The sequence below is a fragment of the Carassius auratus genome, chromosome 42 (genome assembly GCF_003368295.1).
Source record: "Carassius auratus strain Wakin chromosome 42, ASM336829v1, whole genome shotgun sequence".
Taxonomy (NCBI): Eukaryota; Metazoa; Chordata; class Actinopteri; order Cypriniformes; family Cyprinidae; genus Carassius; species Carassius auratus.
In genome coordinates this window covers 16,729,411-16,744,234 of record NC_039284.1, presented here as the reverse complement: position 1 = coordinate 16,744,234, position 14,824 = coordinate 16,729,411, and the positions used below count along the sequence as shown (strand labels likewise).

At 33.6% G+C, this 14,824-nt stretch overlaps 2 protein-coding genes across 9 annotated transcripts in view; one reads left to right on the top strand and one right to left on the bottom strand.

Annotated features, from left to right (window-relative positions):
• The window catches only part of LOC113060890 (serine/threonine-protein kinase MRCK alpha-like), a 55,098-nt gene extending 45,862 nt beyond the window's left edge, over positions 1-9,236 (bottom strand). For 5 of the 8 annotated variants that reach the window (XM_026230134.1, XM_026230139.1, XM_026230136.1 and 2 more), the window contains exon 1: positions 8,109-9,235. In XM_026230134.1, the coding sequence (XP_026085919.1) occupies positions 8,109-8,286 (178 nt within the window). In that variant the 5' untranslated portion in view covers positions 8,287-9,235. Of the gene's footprint in view, positions 1-8,108 lie in introns of all 8 variants that reach the window. The other 3 variants (XM_026230135.1, XM_026230138.1, XM_026230142.1) reach the window with 2 other exon arrangements.
• A 4,124-nt stretch (positions 9,237-13,360) lies between these two features.
• LOC113060356 (left-right determination factor 2-like) overlaps positions 13,361-14,824 on the top strand; it is a 2,448-nt gene continuing 984 nt past the window's right edge. The window contains exons 1-2 of the mRNA XM_026229221.1: positions 13,361-13,647; positions 14,609-14,824. The exon at positions 14,609-14,824 is cut by the window's right edge and continues 28 nt beyond it. Of these exons, the coding sequence (XP_026085006.1) occupies positions 13,383-13,647; positions 14,609-14,824 (481 nt within the window). The 5' untranslated portion in view covers positions 13,361-13,382. The remainder of the gene's footprint in view (positions 13,648-14,608) is intronic.

Below are 14,824 nucleotides of genomic sequence, written 5' to 3'. Positions count from 1 at the left end.
GTACCAAAGCAAAACACAAAAATATGCTAATAAAAAAAGAAAACACTTTTTATCACTAAAAATAAAACCAATGCCATTCTTTATAGTTATTTACAATTGTGTTTAAAGTTTTTTCTACAAGTAATAGTATTATGAAAAACAGTAAACAAGTTTCACCCAAATTTAATTGGTCTTTTAATTAATTGAATTTAAACACATTTTATTTTTTGGTAAATAAAAGTTTTATATATTTTTTCAACAGTAGTAGCAGTATCACATACATTCCACTAAATAATAGTAATATTTCTAGCACAATACCTTCATGTAAAAATGAACTTTTATTTTGATGGGTTGACGTGAAAACCTTTAAATGGACACTGGTTTTACTCATATGAAATGGTAAAATGCTTGTGAAGTGACTCAGAACAATTCTGTTGATGTTGTTTATGTATTTATGTCCTCATCGAGACGGCAGATGCCGAAATTACTGCAAACTGTAATGAAGCAGAGATCAGTTAGTTCCTCACTTTCCGCGCTGACGCTGAGATCGTTTGCTTGCTTCAGTGAAAGTATAATGTGCCTAGCGTTTTCGACTCATACATTACACGTCACGCGCTTTTTTTTACTAATAAACAACAAGAGGCTCTAAACACGTAACTAACAAGCTGTAAAATGACAAAAAGCAACAATAGTTAGTGGCTGATGTGGCCTAGTGGTTAAAGATCTGGGTTAGTTGCTAGTTTAAGCTCTGATCAATTAATTATCATTAGATCAAGATATTTAACTACACATACTAATTGCAATGCAATAATTAGAGTTGTTTTGATTCCGATACTAGTATCGGAAATATCTCCGATACCACAACAAATTCTGGCATCGGCGAGTACATGAACCCATATACGGATCGGATACCGTTTTCTTAAACAAGACCTAGTTATGACCGCTAGCTTTGCCTAACCGCTGCATGGTTCTTCTTCGCTGCTCAGAATGCATTGAAAACACAGGAAGTTGTACTGTGTTACCACAAGCAACCCGTTTAGAGCAGCAAAGAAGAAATGTAAACGCGTTAGCAGCAGTGATCTATATATGACTGGATCACTCATCGCGTTCTAAACTGCCAACAGACAGTGAAGCCACTTCTACATTATAGATCAGTGGTTAGCAGTATGTCTCTGTAGTACCGGTAGTTACAGACTCTCAAGTATATTCAGTACCGGCAGCTGCGTTCAGTCGCTTCCGTGTTAGTCAAAGCGCAGGGCTCCAGACAGTAGCCGAATATATACTAGTGTTATAGTGGTAACTAGGATTTACACAAGCTCCATTCTGGATCCAGAACACCTGAGAAGAGAAGATGCTGACCATCAGAGGACCTCAGATGATGCTAACCCTGAATCAACAAACAGAACTAACAATTACTGCTACATGTGTGACTGCATCATATAATAATTAGTAATTAATAATATTAATAATGTTCATCGTCTAGCTGAGTGCGTCTTGTATTAATTTTTTCTAAAAATACTGTCAAACGTGCACAAACTGACAGTCACCACCATAAGCTACTACTAAATATTGTAGAAACATAATTTTGTGTAAAGTTGCTTTGTAACGATTTGTATTACGCATTACGATTTTGTATGAATATTAAACTGCAAAATACTATTTAAATATTACTCCTGCAAATTCTACATCTCTGTGGGTGACGGGCGCAGATGCACGGGAGTTCGCTGTTTTGTAGTCTCCGCCGTGTGTAACTATATGAGGACACGAACGCATAAACCGTCACTTCATGAGAATTTACCGTTTCATTTGAGAAAGCTGTCATATCATAAACACAGACACTCAAAGATCTTCATGGCAGCCCATTAAAATAAATGTTTGGTTTAACATGAGTAAATTGACAATATATTAAGCTACTGTTGTAGCCTACAGTAGATTTAGCTATGTCTCTATGTAGTAATAATAATACGTCTCTATTAATAATAAATATGCCTAGACGGTTGCTTGTTTTTTACTTGTTTTGTTGTGAGATTATCTGATTAATACATCATTTTTTATATTCCTAGACTTATTTGTTGCAGTTTTTTATACAGTTATATTGTAAAACTAAAATACCTTTTTTAGTTTGCGGTGTTAGATTTTTGGCTCCATTTGAAGTTCTTTTTTGCTTAAGAAAATAAATAATACTGTCAAATTCATGTCAGATAATAATAATACTGTAATGAATACAGTAGTTCACCATGTATTTGTTCATGTTTTATTAAGGGATCAGTCTGAAGCACACCATAAAATAATTCCAGCAATTTAAACAGGGCTAGTAGTATATACAGCTGTATATACAGATACACACCCAGGTATCGGATCAGTACTCGGTATCGGCTGATACCCTGAGTCCAGGTATCGGAATTGGTATCGGGAAGAGAAAAGGGTATCGGAACATCTCTAGCAATAATACTCTAGTTACAAATAATCCACAATAGGGCTGGGATAAACGATTATTTTTTAAAACGATTAATCTAGTGATTATTTTTTCGATGCATCGATTAATCTAACGATTAATTTTTTCGGATCGATTCGATTTCAATTATCTCCCCATTAATTGACTACTAACAATTTATACATGTTGATTTACATATCTGAATGAAAAAAACATGAATTCCTTAACATTGCAATATATGTTTTATTGTTCTTAAAATTACAAAATAAAAGACTGACTAAGAATGCATTACTTTGCACTTGTATAGAGATAGCATTCAATAAAACTTTGAAGCCTTGAAAAACAAGCTTACTGAACACATAGGGCCTAGCTTACTGAAAAAAAGTTCTTCTTTCAGATGAAAATAATGGTCACCCAGAATACTTGTTTAGAGCAATTGAAAGAATACAGTAACCAATGTAAACTTGAGGGCTTTAAGCTAATACAGAGAGTGCTTTTAAAAAAAAGAAAAATAATAATTACCAGTGGGAGCCAGCAGCCTGTCATGGAGAAAAAAAAAAAATCTCCGAATGCCCCACGTGAAACTTTGGCGTTCCGCCCTTTTTCTATCGTGTCTAATGATTTTGGTTAATATGCACGAGAGAGAGAGCAAGACAGCGCTAGTGTAGTTTGAAGACTGTGAGCGTGCGAGCGCGAGTGAAACTTTGGTGTTTCGCCCTTTTTCTATCGTGTTTAATGATTTTGATTAATATGCACAAGGGAGAGAGAGAGAGAGCAAGAAGTGCTCGTGTTGTTTGAAGACTGTGAGTGTGCGCGCGCAGCCAGGGCTCTCTCTCATACATTTTGTTGTCAAGCGCAACAGATCACTCACCGATCAAATAAGGCTTTGACAGTTGCCAAAAAAAAAGATCAATGCAGGAAAAACCCCTGGATTGGTTATATAACGTTGGACAGAATGTTGATCCAGCCATCGCGTATATTCAGCGCACATAAGGTAAACGTTTTTTAGAGAAATAAAAACAGGTCGACGAATCGATGCGCATATTTTGCGTCTACGTATTTTTTGTCCCAGCCCTAATCCACAATGATTATGATTGAAAATGAGAGAAACTTACAGTGGCTTAATGTGAATTTTGGATCAATGAGGTTTCACTGAAACTACCCAGAAAATCATAATAGAAACAGAAACCAAGTGACAATCAAAATGTCTAGCTCCTTATCACTTGTTGCTCTGGCTGGTTAAATAAAGCGGCACATTAACTGCCAATTGTGCGGCCAATGCGAATATAAATATATTTCAAGAGAGCAAATGAGATATATAACCCAATAAAACATTTATGAATATTTCTTTTTTTTTTTTATCACTGAACATGATCAGACAAAATGAACAGATTATGTCAAAAATCTGCCAGGTATTATATCAGTTTATCAACACGCAAATACATAGAATGAAAGCATTGATTATTTTTCCACAGAATCACAATGAGAGTCATGTTCTACGAAATGCACAACCTAATATGTAAGAAACAAGACCAAACACTTCAACCTGCAAAGGATGAGATCCATTAGCCAAAATGTCAGACGATATGAAATCTCCACACATAGCTTTGTGGGATACGAGCGAGATTCCTTGCTAACAAACAATGCTGTGAATATCTAATGTAACCACCGTGTCAGGGATCCCTTTACAGTGCATTATAAACAGACAGAAAACAGACCACCTGGAACTGCCATCACAGCCTCCAATACATCAAAAAGGGAAAGTGTATAAAGTCTATTTATAAAGGACAGTTTAAAGGTCAAGCCTTCCTAAGAACCTACACTGTTTCCAAAGCGTCCAAAACAACTGCAGCTCACATGGGCAAATGTTCATTAAAGATCTGAACGCAGAAAGCTGATTGTGTTTATATCACTGTCGCAGGCTCCAGCGTAAGTGGACACAGAGCTGCAAATCAAATGAACCACACCATCTATCCCCAGCGATACCCAAGAGACCCACATTAGGAGACCATATAAAGGCAAAGACACTGGCGGGATTATTAAAAAAACAATTTCCATAGAGGGAAAGACCTCAGACTGCAAAAAGATCTCAGATATACTTGTGTGCACGTGCCGTGTTCAGACCTGCTCTGCTCGACTCCAACATCAAGAGCATTTTCACTTTGAAATGTCTGCATAGCACAAAAAACATAACAATTAAAGGAATGAATTTACTGGGATGACCATGATATTATGACCATGATATTAGATTGACAAAAAAACAAATAAGTAAAATAAGCTTTTCTGAACAACAGTCATATAAAGCATAAACAGATTTTAACACTGCAAAACACAACGAGCAGTGTTTACACTAGCATTTTCATCTGCAAGAGAGCAAATAACAATGGAGGTACAAGTCTGGTCCTAAACCCAATCCGTTTAGGACAGACAACAAGATTATTTCCATCCCTAAAATAATACTGGTCTTGCCAATCACAATGCATGCTGAGCAAGTGATGACTTGCTAAAATACAGATACAAATAAGGACTGAATATAAAGGAAAATCTCATGATGAGGGGGATTTAACCTTTGAATACAAGAAACCTCCCAAAGTTAATACAAACCTAATCCCAAAATATGAGACCAGTTTTACCTGACAGCAAACCCAACCTGCGTAAATAAACTTATCCAGTACATAAGCTACAACACTGGAAAAGCAGATGATGTTGGGGCTGTGACAGGATAGCCACATATCCCCCAAAACCCACCTGGGTTGTCAATTTAAACCAGCTGTCCAGGGGAAGTTACTACACAGGGGGACTTCTACAAATAACAGAGGGTGGTTGTTAGTCACCGTTAACCGAGTCAGCCTTTTCTTTCAAACAGTTGGGCCTGGATGGCATCTGTGACTTGCACATTCCTACACTGGCCTTAAAATTCTTCAGGCCTTATTCAGATCAGCAGAGAAAGTAGAAAGAGACTAAATTGACACTCTAATTACTAATTAGTCAAATAATGCATTTAAAAAGCACAAAGAAATCCTGATAACTATCAGGAAATAGCTTTGAGAGTTGACGTGTATCAATAAACAGAAAATGCAATAAAATACAATAAAAATAAAATGTGATGTCAATGTCAAAAACACAAACTGTTTTAAATTTGCGCACTGAACAAGCTGACGAGCATTCGGCAAATGTGCTTACACGCAAAGTAAAATTGGGTAACGTCTAAGAAATCTTAGTCTTCTGATAAGATTTTGCTTCAGCAAGACTGTGCTTGTAAACAGATTTGCCACACTTTTGTTTTTTAAGGTTGCCTTATATACCTCAAATAACCATATGAATATAATCAAGATCATTAATCACCTAATAACATGTGTTTAAAAAAAAAAGAAAAATCTTGGAAAGCTTTTCAAAGCATTAGTGATTCTGAGAAAGGCTAAAAAGAAAAAAAGAATCAGAATGAAATCAAAGACTTATCCCAAAAGCATGAGCCTAAAATATAGCATATGCTCAGCTTAAGAGGTCTAGAAGTGAAAGGAGTCAGACTTACAAATAAGATCTATCCTTTGTATTATTGTGTTAAAGTGGATGTTTATTTTTCTCAAGCTCTGACACATTTGTTCGGTGTATATACTGTGTGCATCATGACTTCTGTTACAGGGAAGGAATGTTTACAATTCAGGGTGGTTGCCACAAAACAAACAAACAAACAAACAGCACACTATGTGCATTCACAGCAGAATGTGATGTAGCGCTCCAGTCATTTCCTGCTCAAATTAAAAACATAACGAGTTTAAAGTCATATTCTCAGTTGAGTTGGGCCAGGAGGCCACTGATTAAACACACTCAAACAATGCAACCACTTTTCCCATTGCACTGTATATGTTCAGTTACATTTTAGTCACATGATGGTCACTTCATAATACTTCCCAGCAGTTATTAAAGGAATAGTTCACGCAAAAATGAAAATTTGCTGAAAATTTACTCATATTCAGGCCATCCAAGTTTGTTTCTGCATCAGAACAGATTTGAGGGAATGTAGCATTCAATTACTTGCTCAACAATAGAACCTTTGCACTGAATGGGTGCCGTCAGAATGAGTCCAAACAGCTGATAAAAACAAGTTCTCCACAAGAAATCCACATCACTCCAGTTCATCAGTTAACATCTTGTGAAGAGAAAAACTAAGTTTGTAAGAAAAAAAAATCCATCTAGGCAGTTTAACTGTAAACTGTTGCTTCTGCCCAAAATTTGATTTTATAATCCAGAACACTTCCTCCAGTGAAAAAGTTCATCCTCTGTTGTCATCTCACATCAAAGTCCACCACATATTTCTTTAGATCCATTTCAGACTGTTTTCTCTTTTTGAACGGTGCTTGATATGTGCATAATTCTCTCCAGATTCAGAGGAATTGACTTTTATACTAGAGGAAGCAATATTACAGATAGAGGACCCTTAAGAAATGATGAAAAGTTATAAACATATTAATGATGGATTTGTTTCTTACAAGCATGCAGCTTTTCACATTGATGGACTGGAGTGGTGTGGATTACAGTGTTTTTATCAGCTGTTGTGTACTCTCATTCTGACGGCACCCATTCACTGCAGACAAACTGATGTAATGCTAAATCTCCTAATCTGTGCCCATGAAGAAACAACCTCATCTGCATCTTGGATGGCCTATGGGTGAATTTCATTCTTTTAATGCATTTACAACTTTACCACCAAACAAGTCAACGTCAAATTCCATGCTTAAAAAAATCCTTGGTATAACACAAAATGCGGAGATTTCACATTCCAGGCGTCAGCAGTGTTGTTATTCATATAAGGAATGACACCATATTGACTGGAGTTTTTTTTTTTTACGTTATTCTCACACAAATCTCATCAGCCAAAGCCTTTCCCTTAAGGAACCAGTTTGATCAATTACCAAGAGAGTGAACAGCACAACCTTCAGTGTCACAACACTTTAGCACATACAGAAGAAGATTTCTTTCATTGCTTTTCAACTAACTCTTAATGACATTCAATAGCAAATGTACTTTTATACAGAAACGGTTTGTGACTATTTTTTGGCTAATTCCAATAACATAAATCCCTTTCTAATGTAAATTTCCATTCATGCCCAATGATTTACTGCTCACCATGCTGGTATGATGGCTCAAAATTTAACAGCATGTTGCTACTTGACTTTTCCAGGGCTACACACACACACACACACACACACACACATACACACTCAAACCTATGATTTAGTGTTGCCAAACGTGGCTTAAAGACATTTGTTGCATGAACTTCAGTGAAATATCCTTATTTATGATTAATTTAAAACCCAAACATCTACTGAATTTAGGTTTGGTACCATAATAAGATCATTTAATCAATAAATATGATGACTTGTAATTCATTAAACATAAATTGCACAGATTTTGATATGGGTTAAACATGAAATGCATTGGTTTGAGGATGGCTTGAACATGAAATGCATTGATTTAAGATTGCTTGAATATGAAATGCATTGCTTTGAGATTACTTGAACATGAAATGCATTGATTTGACATGGGTTACATATAAAATGCATTGATTTAACAGGGTTTTAACATTAAATGCACTGGTTTAAAATGTTCTTTGAATGAAATACATTTATTCAATATGGTTTAAACATGAAATGCATTGATTTTAGGAAACATCTTTTTAAAGCATTATACTCACCCCATTCCAAAAACTCAGCAATGTTCTTCTCTCTTCTGAGTGGGGAGTTGATGCACTCATCATAAAGGCTGATGAGAACATCCAGAAGAGTTTCCACACTAAAACACTGTCCATTGGACTGGACAGGACCATCCAGAATTAGTTTTTCCAGCTTTTTCAAACGCACTTCTCCAGACATGGTGCAAAACGAATGTCAGTCCAAAAAAACGTAGTGTAATGTTATTAAAATCAATGCAAATACACGAACACTCTTTGGAGGGGATCTGTAAATGGCTATAAATATAATCCACCCATCGTCACAGTAAAATGCAGTCACAAAACTGCAGTAAACTCAAAAATAATTTTAATTTCATACCAAATAAAACTTTCCTCTACATCTTTTAACGCACTCAGTTGAAGATCAACAAACCTCCAAATAAGAGAGAAAAAAAATAACTATTCAAGACATTTATCCAAAAAGACTATCCACGTTTATGTAAAACTGCAATTTGTCTCTTGCGTTTTATAAATATTAATTACATATATTTAAGTGCCTTTCCTGTAGCTAACTTTACTCAAGCTAACGAGCTAACAACATTCCCGCGACACAATGCATCTTAACTGGTTTTCTCTCACATAAACACAAAGAATCGTGTAGTAATATCAACAAGTATTAGTGTCAAACCATGAGATGAGACTGTAAAACATCTCCAGTTTGTTCAACTTTAACGGGTTAAAATAACTGATGCTAATGATCCGGCTAATAAAGACGTTTGGCTAGCAAGCTAACAGATTTCAGCTCGTCCTCAAAGAGAATTTTCCTCAAAACAAACAGGAATAACATGACACGCCCCCAAATGTGATATTTAGGCATTACGTGCGTGGAAAAGATTAATAAAATATGTTTACGTCCGCAAAAAGTGAGTTTAGCGAAGTTCCCCAATGGCACCGATTAGTTTTCCATAGTCTTATTCCCATCAATATTTCCTCGAAAAGTAAGTCCTGCCCGCGGGATGAAGTCCGTCAGATGATGATGATGATGGGGTGAAGATGACGAGGAGGAGGATGATGAAGGTGCCCGCCGTTACTGAGTGTGTGGTGTGTGTCAGGAATGATGAGGAGAAACATGGCGACTCTCTCTCTCTCTCTCTCTCATTCACACACACACACACACACACACACACACACACACACACACACACACACACACGCGAACTCACCTTTAGCCACACACGTAAAACATAAACATATACAGGTTACATACACATAAACATATGCATGCATTTACAACGTACAGTAGCTACACATAAGACATTCCCATGCCTGTAAAACATTCATAAATAGGCTACAGATAGAAATACAATCACTCAGACACTTTGAAGAAATAACATAAATAAAAACAAACAAATACACTTACATTTAAAAACAAACAGACATACACATATAAACGGATAGGACAGATGGACACACTACACAAAAATAGACACAATTATAAACATGTATACATGTAGAGCATATAAACAAAAATATAAATGTGCATCCATAAATACACATGTATACAGACAAATGTCTATACATAAAAACAAAAGTCTACAGCAGCTGTTTTGCTGGGGGTGGGGCAGGTCGGGGTCTCATGCGTTCACACTTTCATTGTTAAGGTTATTTTAATGCTATTAAGCATACTTTGATGCTTTAATGTAGTTTAATTACTTCACTTTCATAATTTATATTGGGAATCGGCTGTCTGTCTGTCTGTCTGTCTGTTGCTCTGTCATTTTATCTATTATTCTGTCTGCCTATCTAATGTTCTTTCATTCTGTCGTTCTCTCTATCTCTCTGTCTGTCTATCTATCTATCTATCTATCTATCTATCTATCTATCTATCTATCTATCTATCTATCTATCTATCTATCTATCTATCTATCGTTCTGTCTACCTATCATTATATCTGTCTGTCTGTCTATGCTAGGACAATATGGTCAGTCCTTTTTTATTTTAATTTATTTTAACTCAAAATTTAAATCCTTGTACATTGTAGTAGCACATGTATATGACATATTTGACCATTTTTAAAAATGCTTATGAAAGGAAAAGTTGCTTTCATTGTATACTATCTGTACTTCCAAGTACAATAAATATATAATGTAGCAACATTAATTCAAAATTTATATATATATATATATATATATATATATATATATATATATATATATAAATTTAACATAATTAACATATATTAGCCTATAAATATGCAGAATGCCAGAGCTCCCCCTTGGGGCTGAAAAAAAAATCCACTGAGCTTGTTGAGAGACTAGGAACAGTTTCTTGGAAAGACATGGTAAAGCAGCATCACCTACTGGTCTTTTCAGGGATTAATCTACTATTTTTCCAATTGGCTGCATGGAATTCATGGAAATAATTTGAGAAAAGAATAAATTAAATTTAAAGAATGGAGGCAAACTGTGCCGTAGAATATCCCTTTTATTCTGGTTTGGCATTTTCAAACAAAGAAAGTCAAAGCAGACAGTATATTAACAGTTTGTCTGATTGAGCTTAATTGCATTTCTATTAGTCTTGATAGTGGATCAAATCAAGTCTTCCATCATAGCAGTAAACATTGAGGACATCTGATGTGTGTAGCTGGGCTGGTTTCAACGAACAGCTTCTATAACGCTCATCATTAACACCTTTTGTGTTTATTGGGGCTCTTGATTAAAAGGGCCAAAACACAGGAGAGTGTTATTGTTGGTTTAATCCTTCTGATCCCTTTTCATATGCAATTAGAAAATGAGAGATACCACTTTCAGTCTAGATCATCTAATTAATTGATGTGCTAGAATCTGCAGCATGGAGAAATCAAGGAAAGTCATTTGCAGCACCCCACCCTCCAAAACAACCGTCTATAGCTAGAAATAATAGTTTGGCTTAATGAGTCAGTGAAAGTCTCAGGCCTAAGATCTTTTGTTATGATGGTGTGTATTCAAAATATTAAGCCCAATACAGTTTGAACTGGACTGTCTTATGAAATATGTTACAAGGATAGATAGTATGGAATTCACCACAGAAAATTACACTGCACAGAAATTGAGTATTGTTGAATTAAATATAATTTCATAATATTTAATACTGACTGAGACCACAGTTAAAAATAAATAAATCCATAAAAATAAATTAATTAATTAAATTCAAGAAAAAACTAACTTGAAAACTTACAATATTTTTTTTTTTATATTGACATTAAATATAATTGATATTTATCTACATAACAACTTTTATCTTTCTATCTTTATTTATTTGATAACAAACTGCAACTATCTTCAACAAAGGAAAAAAATTTGCAGGTAAAAGATTTGACAGAGATACAATTGTGTAAACACAAATTGTGCAAAATAAATGTTATAAGTCTTTATATAAAGTCCACAAATTTTTATTACTTAAAATAATAAATAAATAAATAAGCACGGCGACTTATAGGACAGCAAATAAATTTACATACATAAAAGCTAAAAAAAAATTCACAAAAACATGTGATGCTTTAGAAATAATATGTTGAAAACATAAACAACATAAAACTGCTTTGAGATAAACTGAACTACTATATTTAGTTTGGTTTTCTAGATGCCATGTTAGCAGTTTTAGATTAGACACAAAAAATGAATAAAATATAAAGGTTTCAAAAGTAATTTTATTTTAAGTTCTGTATGCATTTTAGGTCTTAAATTTATGTTGGAGAAAATGTGGCTTATCTGTGCTATTGACTTAATTTGGAATAATAATAGCCATGTTGATTCGTAAACATTGGTTTATACTTGTCTTGCCCATCCTGACAAACAGCGTCAGATAATAACACGATTACCATGAAAGCGTGGCTGTGTAGCAAGTAAATTTGCTTAGCTGTCTGACGTGATGTGATCCGTCATCAGCCGTTCCTGTGCCATCATTGTCTGACATCCCAGGACAACCTGCGGCCCCAATACACAGACTGGGGTAACTTTAGTCCCATGTTGGCAGGACAGATGAGGTCTGGGCAGTCCTGCAATAGTAACAGATAACCACCCCCTTGAGAAACTCCCTCCAATCCACATCTCTGAACACACTCCTGGATTTACTGCCTCTGTTTGTGGAATAATGACTGCAGGGTGGCCGTTTCTCAATACACTTTCCTCTCTCCTCTGCCCTGCCAAATACACTGCTGCTTTTACCAAAGATGATTACAGTTGGAAAGCAGAAGGGAATTAATTGAAACATAAAGAAAGAAGTAAATTAATACAACAAAAAAGTTAACCGTGCACTAATTAAATTTACACATTAAAAAAAAAAAAATTATTAGCTGCAGAATAAATAAGTTTAATTTTGTTTACAAAAACATTCATTAATGCTTATGCTTTTATCATAATTTAATACAATTTAAACAAAAGTAAAAACTCTCTCTCTATATATAATTCTTTGAAATAGATTTAACATTTATATAAAATATATATATATATATATATATATATATATATATATATATATAGAATACAGTATGTATAATGCCCTACACATATAAAGAAAAATGTTCTTCACAAAAATAAATGTATTTATGTAGAAATAAATTAATAAAATAAAACAAAAGGTTCAAAAATAATATGAAAAATGCTTTGAAATAGATTAAAATGATAAATAAATTAATATACATGAATGATTATTCATAATTAGAGTATATATATATATATATATATATATATATATATATATATATATATATATATATATATATATATTATTATATGTAAATAGGCCCTGAACAAACTTGATATGAAAAATGCTTTTCGCAAAAACATATTCATTCATGCTTTAGAAATAATGCATTATTACAATAAAAAAACTAAATCATTAAATTGTGAAATACATTTTGTTTTATAAATAAATGTATATATTTGTAGATATATTGTAAATACGATATATATATATATATATATATATATATATATATATATATATATATATATATATATATATATACATTTAATCATTTCTGTATAATTTTTTGTAATATTTACAAATATAGATACAAATTATATAATGAACATACTTATGATACATTTGAGTAACCAAAAATCATGAGCAGCAATAGGTGGTCTAAATGAGACATGGCTTTGAAGGGTGTCTTTTTTAAGTTGTCTTCCTTTTGTCAGAGGTGTGAAGAGTCAGATGGGGTGGGGGGGAGAGGGGGGCAACTGTATATAAACCCTGAGAGATTCAGAGAGTCAGTCATTCAATCAGGAGAGTAACACTGGCATCACTATTTCAAACATGGCTCTGCTCATCCAGCTGCTTATTGGCATCACAGCGATCTCATTCACTGAGGGATTCGACCATGAGGATATGAAGCAGGCCATGCTCCAAAAACTTGGACTAACCGAACTCCCCAGGATTCAGAAGAGAGATTTGGAAAATCTATTTATACCAGCTCACATCAAGAACAAATATCTGTCCATGCTGAAACTCCATCACAAGCGCAGGAGGAGATCGCTGCCAAGCCTGGCCGGAATTCTTAGAGGGATTCATGGGAATGCAGGTGGGTTTCATTTTCAAAATGAAATTGAACTGTTAATAAGTAAAAAAAAAAAAATAAAATAAAATAATATATATATATATATATATATATATATATATATATATATATATATATATATATATATATATATATATATATATATATATAATTTTTTTAAATATAATGTTAATGTATTTTGTATCATGAACCAACACAAAAAATTATTAATGCATATATCTGGGCCATACACTAATTAAATTTACAAATAAAAGTGTAAATAGTTTTAAAATGTAAAAGATTATATTCTAAATTAATAAAAGCTCAATTTTCTTAAATTTATGCTTTAGAAATAATTAAATAAAGATGCAATCATGAATAATGTAAAAATCCTTTAATTAGATTAAACTGATAAATAACTGCATAAATACATAGAGAAACTTTGCAATTTTTTTTTAATGATATTCCATATTTAAATATTAGGTTGCTTAGTCTGTGTCATTAACAAAGAGCAATAATGAATACAGAAATTAACTTCACCATACAGTAATTACATTAAAAATTATTTCTACAATTTATGTATTTTTGATTTATGGTAATGTATAAATATATAATTGCTGCAAAATTTATGTATACAGCTTTTAATATAAAAAGTGTTAATTAATTAACAGACAAAATTAATAACTGCTGTGAAAGTATTTGAGTTCATATTAACTATTGTAACTTATGAACTTTATTGCAATATTCAACTGATTTTTTTTTTATTAATGTCTTACTTTATAACTTAAAATATGTTGTCAAAGTTATGTTTTTTAACATCATAGCAATTTTTGGACTATTATGAATTTACTTACTGATCGAGAATATCAAGTAGAAATTGTTATGCCAAAATAAGTACAAAAAGATGTTGCCAAAACATTAAGATGAAATTTATTTTTACAGTGCATGTCATAAACTATAATCTAATGTATTCTGTTTTTTACAGATATAACAGGTGAAATTAAGTACTCTGACACAACCCGTCAGCGTCTTGTATTCGACATGGAGGCCAGACTCCAAGAAAACACAGAAGTCACAATGGCCGAACTGAAACTTTTCCAAACAGCTGTGCAGAATCCATCTAAACCTGAGCGAAGGCACCACAGACCCATTAACAACGCCAGAGTGAGCATCTACTGGGTGGAGGTGCTGGCAAACGGCT